This window comes from Trichechus manatus, unplaced genomic scaffold (genome assembly GCF_000243295.1).
Source record: "Trichechus manatus latirostris isolate Lorelei unplaced genomic scaffold, TriManLat1.0 scaffold00008, whole genome shotgun sequence".
In the NCBI taxonomy this organism is placed as follows: domain Eukaryota; kingdom Metazoa; phylum Chordata; class Mammalia; order Sirenia; family Trichechidae; genus Trichechus; species Trichechus manatus.
In genome coordinates, this window is record NW_004443944.1 from 19,533,127 (window position 1) to 19,546,064 (window position 12,938).

At 38.7% G+C, this 12,938-nt stretch overlaps 1 protein-coding gene across 3 annotated transcripts in view; it reads left to right on the forward strand.

Moving 5' to 3' along the window:
* Nucleotides 1-314: 314 nt before the first annotated feature.
* Nucleotides 315-12,938, forward strand: part of SERINC3 (serine incorporator 3) — a 19,740-nt gene continuing 7,116 nt past the window's right edge. Inside the window, exons 1-6 of one of the 3 annotated variants that reach the window (XM_004370319.2) lie at nt 315-437; nt 5,358-5,519; nt 5,993-6,186; nt 7,385-7,464; nt 8,133-8,270; nt 12,213-12,382. In XM_004370319.2, the coding sequence (XP_004370376.1) occupies nt 399-437; nt 5,358-5,519; nt 5,993-6,186; nt 7,385-7,464; nt 8,133-8,270; nt 12,213-12,382 (783 nt within the window). In that variant the 5' untranslated portion in view covers nt 315-398. Of the gene's footprint in view, nt 438-457; nt 1,872-5,357; nt 5,520-5,992; nt 6,187-7,384; nt 7,465-8,132; nt 8,271-12,212; nt 12,383-12,938 lie in introns of those variants that run through there. The other 2 variants (XM_023724525.1, XM_023724532.1) reach the window with 2 other exon arrangements.

Sequence of the window (12,938 nt, forward strand, 5' to 3'; positions counted from 1 at the left end):
CGTTTTACCCCCCGCCTTCCATCAAGCCGGTGCAGGATTAGCCCCGCCTTTCCCCTAACCGCAGTCTAGTTTAGCCACGCCTCCCCCTAAATTTAGGGCTAGTTTAGCCCCGCCTTCTCTTTCCTCTCAGGGTTGGTTTAGCTCCGCCTTCCCCTTGAACCCCCGCCCCCCCGTTGATTTAGCTCCGCCTTCTCTCTCAACCAATGGGGGATGCCCTCCCGGTAGCGCATGCTAAAAGGGATGGGCGGGGCCACGCAATGACGCAGAACGGGTTAGAGGATTGGCAGGCCGCGTTTCCGGCTTGAGAAACCATCGTGTTTCTGAGGAGAGCCCTCAGCGGGCGGTTAACACCGAGCCTGAAGCTTCCTGATCCCGGCGCTTCCATCACCAGCGTCACCATGGGCGCTGTGCTGGGCATCTTCTCCCTCGCCAGCTGGGTGAGTTCCGGGGTCTAGTGTCCTCGCCGGATCTGCAGTCCTGGGGAAGGGCGATAGGGAGCCCCGTAAACCTGGAGGGGCCCAGGCCCTGGGCTGCAGCGGGCCTCTGGGGGCCCAGGCCCAAATCCGCGACGCCCCCAGGCGGGGATCCAGTGGCTAGCTTTCCGAGTTTGTTGGGGAATGTAGGAAGCCCGGCCACCTTTGTTTACCATTCCGATTGCCCCGCCCCCGCGAGCCTTCCCAGTTCTGGGTTCCTCAGGAGCTGGAATAGGATGGAGGCTTGAGAGCTCCGGGGCGAGGGCTTCGTGGTTTATTTTTGAAGCACCCTTTCAAGGTGGCGTCATTTAATTTGGGGTGTCTTGAATAATTTTTATCCCACAACACGAGACTTTGCCAAAGCTAAATATGTGGCAGAGTTGGGATTCTGACCAAGACTGGTCTGCAATTCTAATGCAAGGGAAAGAAGGCCTTGTGAATTATCCAGAATTGGAAGCTGTCGTCTGGAAATTTTGGGGCCTTGTACAAGTTATTTAACTTTGATTTTCTGTAATATGAGGAAATTCCCCTCCTCGAGGGCTATTGTGAGGATATAGTGAACAAATGGATTGAGTCGCATTGAAAACTGTGAACATTGTATTTTTGAAAAGAAATTTGAGGACTTACGGTAGAGACTATGCTGAGTTCTCTCATACCCACCCGCTTCAGAGTAGCATGATTCCTTAAGTCCTTTCCTTGTTTCTTAATTTCCCAGCTTTGATTGACCAAAGACTCAGTCTCATTCCGCTACCCCTTCTTGGGGACAAAGTGTATTTTCAGTTCTTTAAGATTGTTGCTCTTAAATCAAAAGGGCATTAAATCATTTAAAGAGTTCCTCGAGAACAGTCTTTCCAGTTTTCTTGACTGTGACTCAAAGTCATCTGATACACCAATTTAGACGGAAAATTTCATGAAATAATTCTTACTTTTACCATCTGCTGTGCAGTTTGTCTTTTATATTCTATTATGTTAAAATTCTACCGTAACTCAGTTGATTTTTGCAACGCACTGGTGAGTCAGACCCATGGTTTACAGAATAGAAGATCATTATTAGTTAAGGAGTGAATTGGTAATTTGAAACAAACTTATCTTTCCTATACTGGTAATCTGAAACACATTTTGGGTTTGATATAACTATTTTATAGTCAGTTCCTTTGGGATTTGAGAAAAGAGCTGTTCTATAATTGTATATTAACTGCTTTTTTGCTTGGTTGAAAATAACAGCAGCACCTTACATCTAAATCTATGATTTATTCTTTGCTATGTCTCATTCCTGTAAAAAGTATTTACAATAAAAGATATAAATGCAATTTTCTTTACAGTGTTTACTGTGTGAGCCCATGTTTTAAACTGGGGCCATCAGAAAGTGTGAGAGAACAAATCTTAGTTTGGAGACAGGTACGTTAGTGTTTCTTATTCAGAATAACAGAATGGTAGAGAACAATGTTAAGTGAGTGATCAGGTACTTTTGAGTGTCACAAAAACAAAAATTACAGACTGCATACATTCCACTCTGTGCTCTGTGAGGGCAGGGCCTGCATCTTTCTTTATTGTGTTAGCAGTGCCCTTCTCGTAGTACGTTCTCACTCAGTTGTTGTTTGAAGGAATGATTAAACTTGGGATTTTTCCACTTACATACACATAAAAACTGAATGCAGCGATCAAGCCAAACAGTTTGAAGGACCACATAAACTCTCTGTTTTTAGTAGACAATTTTATTATACTCCTCGTTTGTTCAGTAAATATTGAGTGCCTATTAGGGGCTAGGTACTGCTGTTCTAGGCAGTGAACCAGACAAAAGTCCCTTCATCATAGAGCTTACATTTTAGTTGGATGAGGCAGACAGTAAATAAGAAATATGAAGTATGTTAGAAATAGGTGCTAAGGTGAAATATAGAGCAGGAAATGGGATTAGGCTATGTTAGTGTGTGGAGAGATTGAAATTTGGATAGGATGACCAACGAAAGTCTCACCAAGGAGAAACCACTGTTAGCATTTTGCACATGACGGTGATTTCTATGTCAAAAGAAGCCAAAACTTGCACTACTATTTTTAGGAGACAAAAAAAGAACTAAGTTTAAAGGTATAAATATTTTTGATGAACATTTGTGGCGCAGTGGTTAGGTGCTTGGCTGCTAACCAAAAGGTTCGCAGTTCAAGTCCACCAGCCGCTCCTTAGAAACCTGTGGGGCAGTTCTACTCTGTCCTGTAGGTTTGCTATGAGTTGGAATCGACTTGCCGGCAACGGGTTTAGTTTGGTTTTTTGATACAAATAGAACATTTATCTTTCAGACAGAACATTTGGGAAAAAAAGAGACTTTATAAAAGGGGATGAGTTTTTGGGGTGCTGTAAGAAGGTTTCAGTTACCACTGAGCTAGGTTTCAGGCACAGAAGATGCTTCCTCCCTTTTTTAGGAGGACCCTTCATTTTGTTTTTCCTGTGTCCTCCGCTTCTGCCCTGTGCTATTGAAGACTTACTGTTTTAGCTATGGCTGACATTGTATCAGTAACTGAAACAAGCCAGTTCTAAGGTGGAACTCCATCATTCACAAAAAAGAATGTGATCATTCATTGTAAAGCACTTTGTAAAATTCACATTTGCAAGATATTAAAGTCAACTCAAAAAAAAAAAAAAATTGAGTAAAGACCGAAGGGCGGTGATAGAGTGAGCCGTGCTGACACCTCAGGGAACAGTGTTCTAGGCAGAGAGAACAGCAGCCCTGAGATGGGAATGTACCTGTTTTGTTCAGTAGGAACAGCAAGGAGTTCAGTGTACCAGAACGGAGTAAGTGAGGAGAAAAATAGGAAATGAGTCCAAAAGGTAGCAGTGAGCCAAATTATGTAGATCCCTATTTTTTAGGGCCTGGTAGACCAGTTTAAGGACTTTGGCTTTTATTCAAGTGATACAGGAATCCATTGCAGAGTTTGAAAAGAGGAATGATGTGATCTAACCTGTGTTTTAACAAGATGAGTTCTGGTTGCTGTATGGAGAATAGATGGTAGAAAAGTAAGGGTGAAGCAGAGAGATGAGAGCTATTGCATTTAGTCCAGGTGAGAGATAATATAGTGGCTTGGACCAAGGATTCTCATAAAGTGATCCGATTCTGGATATATTTTGAGGGTAGAGCTGATTTGCTGACTGCTTAGATGAGGGGTTTAGAAAAAAGGAAGGCATCAAGATGACTCCAAGCTTTTGGCCTCAGCAGCAGGAAGAATAGAATCGCCAGTTACTGAGATAGGGAAGTGACATAACATATAGAATACCCCACAGATGATTTCCTGAGTACCTATTGTGTGAAAGTGCAAGAGGTTGTAACACTGGGTGTGGTCTCCGCCTCAAGGTATTTATAGTCTCATGAAGTTTAGAAACAAGTAAGCAATTATATTAAGATTATGTGACTTGTACAGTTTAAAAACAAAAGCTAAAAGAAAACAGGAGTGTGAGAATGCAGACCAAATGAACCTAAAACAATTAGTGTCACTGTTTTTAGCTGTAAAATGTTTAGATTTCTGTCTGTGGCCAGGTACAGACTTCTGTTATAATTTCTTTTGTGTGTGTGTCTGTGTCTGTGGTAAAATATATATATAACATAAAATTTGCCATTTTAACCATTTTTAAGTGTACAATGTAGTGGCATTAATTATGTTCCCAGTGTTATAAAATCATCAATGCTGTTTTACTTTCCAAAAATTTTCATCATCCCACACAGAAACTACCCATTAAACATTAACTCCTCATTTCCATTCTTCCAACCCCTAGTAACCTAATCTACTTTTTGTCTCTGTGACACTTACCTATCATACATTGTGCTTTTGGCCCAGATTGTAGTTAAGAATCGGAAGACTGAAGCTGATCACTTTCTCATTGCTGTCATGATTACAGTTAATTATGGCTACCACCATATATTAAGCCCCTGCTATATGTTAGGCATTGTTCTGGGTTGTTTACATTTCTGACACCATGTCATTCTTCACATGCTAACCTTGTTAGGATAGGTGGTATTATGCCCATCTTTACAGATGAGAAAACTTAACCTTTAAGAAGTTTAGTAGCTTGTCCCAAACCACACAAAACCATGGTAAAACCTACAGATGGTACCACCTATTTAAAAAGTAAGGATTGTTGCTGAGAACTAGATTGTAAGACTGGGGCTCCCCATTGTTTATATCTCCTTCTTCTGCTGATAGTTGTGAATTAGCTTATCTTCACGATATGACTTGAGGATTTCACCTGTCAAAGCAGCTCAAGCAATTTCTTAAGCATATGTAAGAATGACTCAAGTTAAATCATCCCTAATCTGGAGTGCTCAATAACAGATTTTAGTTGACCAGAGATCCAGGTTGCTCTTGAATGGAGCTGTTGGCTCTTGCTATCATTTATAAGAGGGTTTCCATGTAACGCTGCTTTATGCTATGATATAAGCTTTGGTAAATTAGTATCCTCAAACAGCAAGTTGAGTTAAGCTTGCATTTTTCTCAACATTTAAACATCTTGTTTTAAAACAAGAATGCTCTTTGCGTGAATATAACCAAAATTTATTGAGCTCTTACTGTATTTTAGGCATTGTGTTGAGTGCTCATTTAATACAGCAGCATCCGAGTGAGGAAGATTCTATTATTGAGTCTATTTTACAGATGGAGAAACAGGTTTAGATTATATAATTTGCTGAGGTAAAGTGGCAGAAATAATATTGAATCCAGATCTGGCTCCAGAGCCCACACTTTTAATCACCTCTACTACCTTTGTCCCCCACCCCACAATTATATTCTCTCAGTTAAAACTTGTCAAAGCCTAGTTTTAACCTGGTTTTATATTTAAACTTCTATTCTGCCACGTCGGTGTCATGAAGGAGGTCTCAAATGTCCATGGTGTCCTCATTGCAGGTTCCGTGCCTCTGCGGTGGTGCATCATGTTTGCTATGTAGTTGCTGTCCCAACACTAAGAATTCCACTGTGACCCGCCTCATCTACGCCTTCATTCTCCTGCTTGGCACTGCCGTATCCTGTATCATGCTGAGAGAAGAGATGGAAACTCACCTGAAGAAGGTAAGTAGAAGTAACGGTACCCTTAATTTACTGGTTATTTTTATATTTTGCAAAAATTGTATTTATAATTGGTGTTCTTGTTGACTTCTTCAGCATTAGGAGAATCAGTCAAGTTCAGTGTAATTGTTGGATTTTTGCATTGCTTTTGGATGTAGTCAGAATGCAGAATATAAAGGTATTAGTCCTTTTCCAGAAGTGAAGGTAGTCTGAATGAACATTTTCAAGCTCTAACCTAGCAACTAACTGAAAACAGATATTAAGAGAATGGCCCCCCCCAAACATTCTCTTTCTTGTATGTTTAAAATTTAGACATCAAAGCTAGACTAACCTTTAGAAGGAGTCAGTTGTAGCTAGAGACTCATAACCAAGCAGTTGCTGAAGGGAACAATTTTATAAATCCAGGTTTTCCTATAATGGAATAGAATCTGTGTTTAAATGTGGATAATCTCATAGCATTGAAATTGTTTTTTTAGATTCCTGGATTCTGTGAAGAGGGACTTAAAATCAAGATGGCTGATATTAAGGAGGACAAAGATTGTAATGTGCTGGTCGGTTATAAAGCTGTGTATCGGATTCACTTTGCCTTGGCCATCTTTTTCTTTGTCCTCTTTCTGCTCATGTTAAAAGTAAAAACGAGTAAAGATCCCAGAGCAGCAGTACACAATGGGTATGTAAGATTTCTACTAGCTTGTTGTTATGGCGTGGCTTCTCTTTAGCAGTTAATGTTGCGCTTCCATTGGAAGCAGTAGAGTAGGTAAATCAGTGGCCCAGATGTATTTCTGACCTATTATACATGTGAAATTGTTTCAATGCCATTTTCAGTTAGAACTGTAACGCTGGGCAGGAGAGGCATGGGAGGATTTCTTGTCATTTTTCTGAGTACCATTGTTTTTCATGTTCCTAAATTTTTACTGAACACCTGTCATACAGTTCAGGTGCTGTGCTAGGTACTTTCTGTGTGTATGTATGTAGATACATGTGTATATGTATGCGTATACATATATACATACACATATATGTATGTCTGTGGAGTATGTATTCTGTTGTTTTAAGATAAACATTTACCTGATATATTTAAAAGTATGCAAAAAGATAATAAACAGTGAATATATTTCAGCCACTGATTGACATATTCCATTGCTTCTCACTCCTGACCCCCACTTCGCCTTTTACATCTATTTCTAATTGTCATTAGAACACTGTAGGGAGTTTTGTAAACTACATGGATTATAATCTTTTTACAGACTCAGTGACTGAATTTCAGAGAGGTTAAATAAATTGCCTGATATCTCTCAGCTAATGAGGGCTGGAGCTAGAATTGAAACTTAGGTCTGTCCAAAGCCTGGTTCTTTCCACTCTGGCATACAAGGCAGTCATTAAAGATGATGGACTGAAAGTCAGGTTTGATTCTGGCTTTGCCAGTGATGAGTTGTATGTCGTGAGCAAGACACTTCATCTCTCTGAGCTCTCATGTCCTACCTCGTAAAAGAAGGATTAGGTGATAACTTTTCCCACAAAATCTAATAGTTAATGGCTCAATATTTAGCTACCTCTGTTAGTTTAGAAGTTTAGAACTCCCCAGAATTCTAGAAAAAAATCTTAACTTTAACCTGTAAAAGTGGGGTGATGCCACAAAGCTACACGTTTTGCTCTCACTATGAAAGTGGATGATTTATTCTCTGTGCTAATGTTCATACTTAAATTGTATGAAATACTGAGTGAAAAAGCCTCCTGTTAAATGAAGAAATAAACCTAATCATGTTGGTAATGCTACTAAGGCTTTTATTTTTGTATTTCAGAAGTTCATTTTTCTCAGTGTAAGGGCAAAAATTAGCCTTCAGAAATGCATTTTTTTATTTTAATAGGTTTTGGTTCTTCAAAATTGCTGCCGTTGTTGGTATCATGGTTGGATCGTTCTACATTCCTGGGGGTCATTTCACCACAGGTATGGTTTACTATTGAGAGAATTAATTATAAGATATACAAACTCTACAAGTGATTGAATTAAAGCTATACTTTCCTTACTGATATTGCAGAAGTGGGTATTGTGTAAATGAGGTGCTGCCCAGTTCTGTGACTTGGTTGCTAATGTTAAGTGATTGGGTAAAGCCAAGAGGCATCCATTCTACCTACTGCTCAGCTTTTCTGAAACCATATGGTAATCTGTTGCCAGTATTTTAAAAGTTTGCCTTCTCACTTGCAATACTAGGTTACGTGGAGAGCTTGTCAACATAAGGACTTGTAACTCTTGTATGCTACTGCTCTTATCTTAACCTGCTTTATTTAATATGCCATCAAGTGCCGTCTGTGGATTTCCGCTCTGATTTTCCCTCTCTAAAGTAAAGGAAAAGGCTTATAATATCACTTTGCATGTCAAATTCTAGGCTCCCCTTGGCACAAGCTAGAACAGGTTTTAAAAGGTCTGAAATCCAACAGAACACTTCTCAGAGAATGCCTTTGAGTTTGGAGTTGGAATGATCTTACATTACTGCTAGAGACAGAATAAGTCCTTACCACCTCTCACATGAGTTGAAATCTGTTCAGAATATTGGACAGTAACATTCTGAAATGTCACTCCTATGGTAAAGAGTAACTTTTTCTTTTGGCTTGTAGCCTGGTTTGCTATTGGCATGGGAGGGGCCTTCTTCTTCATCCTCATCCAGCTGGTGCTGTTGGTCGACTTTGCTCACTCGTGGAATGAGTCATGGGTAAATAAAATGGAAGAAGGAAACCCAAGGTGCTGGTATGCTGGTAGGTATCTAAACTCATCTATGAGAGCCATGCTGCATTTTGCTACATTAAATAGTGTACAGTAAAATCCTGTTTATTTAATATATAAGCTCCTATTGTAGAGCCATCTTTTTTAAAAAAAAAAATGAGTCAATTCTGAGTTATATGCATTACTAAAAGGGAGTAGCACAGATAATATAAATCACTGGATTCTCCGCATTCATTTATTTTGGGATTTGTGATGTAGTTAGATGTATTTAGATAAAGAAAACAGGTTTTCTTTTATTCACTGGCATAGACCTGGTTTTGAATACTTTGTCAATAGGGGACTTAGATGGGTTCTACATGTGGGATATCTGCCGACATACCTCAGGCAGAGAGGGGTGAACAGCCCTTCCTGCTTTTTTGAGAGTGTGACACCCCCCCCTTCTCATAAAAGCTTTCTGGTTGGTAAAGGGCAGTTAAGATTTCTAGGTTGGGAGTAGGACTTATAGCCTCTTAATGATGGGGAGGGACTTTGGAATCCTCTGTTTATCAGAGGCAATGACCCAGCCATTCCTCATTTTTTAAAATAATAGTTGCTGAGATTTCCCCCCATCCCCCCATAGATACTGTATGTCAGGAGTTTGGAAAACAGAAAATTACAAAAGAAAGCAAACCCCCCATAATCCATCTAGCAGTCATTCACTGTTAACATATTAGTCTATAGCCTTCCAGTCTTTTTTTCTGTGTGCATATGTATCTTCTGTGTATAGAAAAGATAAAACAAGTCATTGACTAATACTGTAATATGTTTGTATTTTATTTATCCTTTAAATGTATTATACATTCAAATTGTTTGTAGTTTGGCTTTTTTTTTTTTAAACTTACAAGTAGATAATTTCTGAAGGTGGAAATTATCAAACAATATCATTAATATCACACGCAAGTAAAATTTTGCTGAAGATAATTCAAAAGCGGTTGCAGCAGTACATGAACACGGAACTGCCAGAAATTCAAGCCAGATTCAGAAGAAGACATGGAACGAGGGATATCATTGCCGGTGTCAGATGGATCCTGGCTGAAAGCAGAGAATACCAGAAAGATGTTTACTTGTGTTTTATTGACTGTGCAGAGGCATTCAACTGTGTGGATCATAACAAATTATGGATGACATTGCGGAGGATGGTAATTCCAGAACACTTAATTGTGCTCTTGAGGAACCTGTACATAGACCAAGAGGCAGTCATTCAAACAGAACAAGGGGATACTGCATGGTTTAAAGTCAGAAAAGGTATACACCAGGGTTGTATCCTTTCACCATACTTATTGAGTCTGTGTGCTGAGCAAATAATCTGAGAAGCTGGACTATGTGAAGATGAAGGAGGCATCAGGATTGGAGGAAGACTCATTCACAACCTGTGATATGCAGATGATACAACCTTGCTTACTGAAAGCAAAGAGGACTTGAAGCACTTACTGATAAAGATCAAAGACCACAGCCTTCGGTATGGGTTACACCCAACATAAAGAAAACAAAAATCCTCACAACTGGACCGACAAGCAACATCATGATAAATGGAGAAAAGATTGAAGTTGTCAAGGATTTCATTTTACTTGGATCCACAATCAACGCCCGTGGAAGCAGCAGTCAGGAGATCAAATGATGCATTGCATTGGGCAAATCTGCTGCAAAAGACCTCTTTAAGGTGTTAAAAAGCAAAGATGTCACTTTAAAGACTAAGGTACTTCTGATCCAGGCCATGGTATTTTCAGTCGCCTCATATGCATGTGAAAGCTGGGCAATGAATAAGGAAGATGGAAGAAGAATGGATGCCTTTGAATTATGGTGTTGGCGAAGAATATTGAATATACCATGGACTGCCAAAAGAACAAACATCTGTCTTAGAAGAAGGACAGCCAGAATGCTCCTTAGAATCGAGGATGGTGAGACTTCGTCTCACATACTTTGGACATGTTATCAGGAGGGATCAGTCCCTGGACAAGGACATCATGCTTGGTAAAGTAGAGGGTCAGCGAAAAAGAGGAAGACCCTTAAGATGGATTGACACAGTGGCTGCAACAGTGGGCTCAAGCATAACAATGATCATGAGGATGATGCAGGACCAGTCAGGTCAGTGTTTCATTCTGTTGTACACAGGGTTGCTATGAGTCAGAACCAACTCAGCGGCACCTAACAACAACAAATAGCAGTGAATGCCTGATAATAACCATTTTTGAGCACATCTTTGATTATTAGCATTATCCCAGAAATAGAAGGTCAAGGGGTATGAATATTTTAAAGGCTTTTAGAACTTAACTGTCAAATTGTCTGGTTTTAATGGTCATTTATTTAGCTTGCTTATTTTTAAATTATTAAAAACACAGACAATACCATGTTCACCATAAACACAAAAGATAGAACTTTGTAAACAGTAAAACATGCAAATGTCTCTTCAGTCCCCTGCAGGTCTTCTCCAGGTGTAACCGCTATTATCCAACCTTTAATCTGTATTTTTGCACAGATGTTTGTCATTTTTATATTTAAATGTAAGTAGGATCATACTATATACTGTTCCACAATTTACTCTTTTCACTTAGTTTATGATGAATATTCTACGCCAGTGAGTAAGTCATTCATTTATCAGGTATTCCATAGACTAGATGTACCATAATTTAGTTAATCATTGCACTATTTTTGGTCGCTTAAATTGTTTGTAATGACTATTTTTTTAGGCAAAGGATTATTGAATAGTCTTTATCATTACGGGTTGGAGATTCCGAAAATCCTCCTTTACTTCTTCCTGACTAATAAAAGTTTATTTTTTTACCTATTCGTTTACTTCTGTTTTCTGTAATACATTTTGGACCACTCAAGTCTAGAAGAATTTAATAATAATGAGTTGTAGATTGGCCATGCTGTGGAGTAACTGCAAGTAGAGAAATCCTGTATGTTCAGATGGAAAAAATTAAGTATTGTGTTAGTAATATGCATCCAAAATCCATTGACATAAGTAGAAACTAGTTTTTTTTCCAAATAAGTTTCTGCTTTGAATCGAATACAAATTAACTGAGCTCAACATTGCTGCAGCTGGTCTAACTATACTGTATGCTATGCTTCATGTTTTCTGCATTTTCAGAGAAAGTTACACAGCTAATTGTTGATTATCCATGTGAATGGAAAGGAACTTTAGCTTTGATATTTGAAAATTGCAAATGAGCCATTTTCCTAGCTCAGGGATATGGAATCCTTTACGATGGGAAAGTGGCTGCAGAATTTGCTATGAACTGGCCCATTTTGAAGACCCAGGAACCCTCTAGGTTCCTAAGAAAAGCTTATAATGTATGTTATTCAGCATGTAGTTAGCAGTTTACCCTAGCTGGAATGATCAAATGTCTGTCTGCCCAGCCCATTAAACCACATTAGGTAATCCAGGATGTGAATTCAGTTGCTTGGTGAATTTTGGAATTTAACGTTGAGCCAACTCTTAACACAATCTGAAATTTCAACCTAGGGACTCCTGTAATTTCACTGTAAATTATTGACCACCACAAAAGTGAAATAATACCTCTTCATTTTTTTTTCTGTCTCTCTCTTTTTATTGTGCTTTAGATGAAAGATTACAGCAGAAGTTAATTTCTCATATGAAAATTTATGTACATATTGTTTTGTGACATTAGTTGGAATCCCCGCAATGTGACAGCACACTCTCCCTTTCCACCCTGGGTTCCCTGTGTCCATTCAGCCAGTTCCTGTCCCTTCCTGCTTTCTCATCCTGACTCTGGACAGGAGCTGCCCATTTGGTCTTATGTATCTGATTGAACTAAGAAGCACACTCCTCACGTGTATTATTTTTTCTTTTATAGTCAGTACCTTTTCATTTTTATGTAAAGTAAAAGAAGATTGGTCTCCACTGTAAGAATTTATTTCTGTTACAATTGTGGGCATTCATGTTGGTTCCCCCCTTTCTTTTTTTTTTTTAGCTTTATTGTTCTTCACAAGCCTCTCTTATATCCTGTCAATCATCTTTGTCGTACTGTTCTACATATTCTTCACTAAACCAGATGGCTGCACTGAAAACAAGTTCTTCATCAGTATTAATCTGATCCTTTGCATTGTGGTTTCTGTCCTGTCAATTCATCCAAAAATTCAGGTATGGTTGTTTTCTGCATCTTTTATTTGTGAATGGTTTTTAATTAATGTTGACGTAACACCTAGGTAACTTGAGAATTTATAGTTATTATAAAAGTGTTTAAATCATGGGAATGATTCTTATGAGTCATTAGCCAAGATAGTTTAGGGAAATCAGCTTGAAAATATAATTGGTTTTAATATTTAAAAACAAAACTCATGCTCTTGAGTTTCATCTTTTAAATACTATACTTCTTAAAATTCATAGTTACAGATATGAAATGAACATCCAGACATCACCTCTCCTTTTTTTTTTTTTTAAATATATTTTATTGTACTTCATGTGAAGGCTTATAGAACAAATAGTTTCTCATGAAACAGAAGTACACATGTTGTTTTATGACATTGGTTAACAACCCCACTACATATTAAACCTCTGACTTCTCAACCTTTTTTTTTTTTGGTGAAAATACACATAGCCAGAGATACACTGTTTCAAAAATTTCTACATGCACAGTTCAGTGACATTGACTACGCTCTTCCAGTTGTGCTGTTATTCTCACTTAAGATGAAGGCTT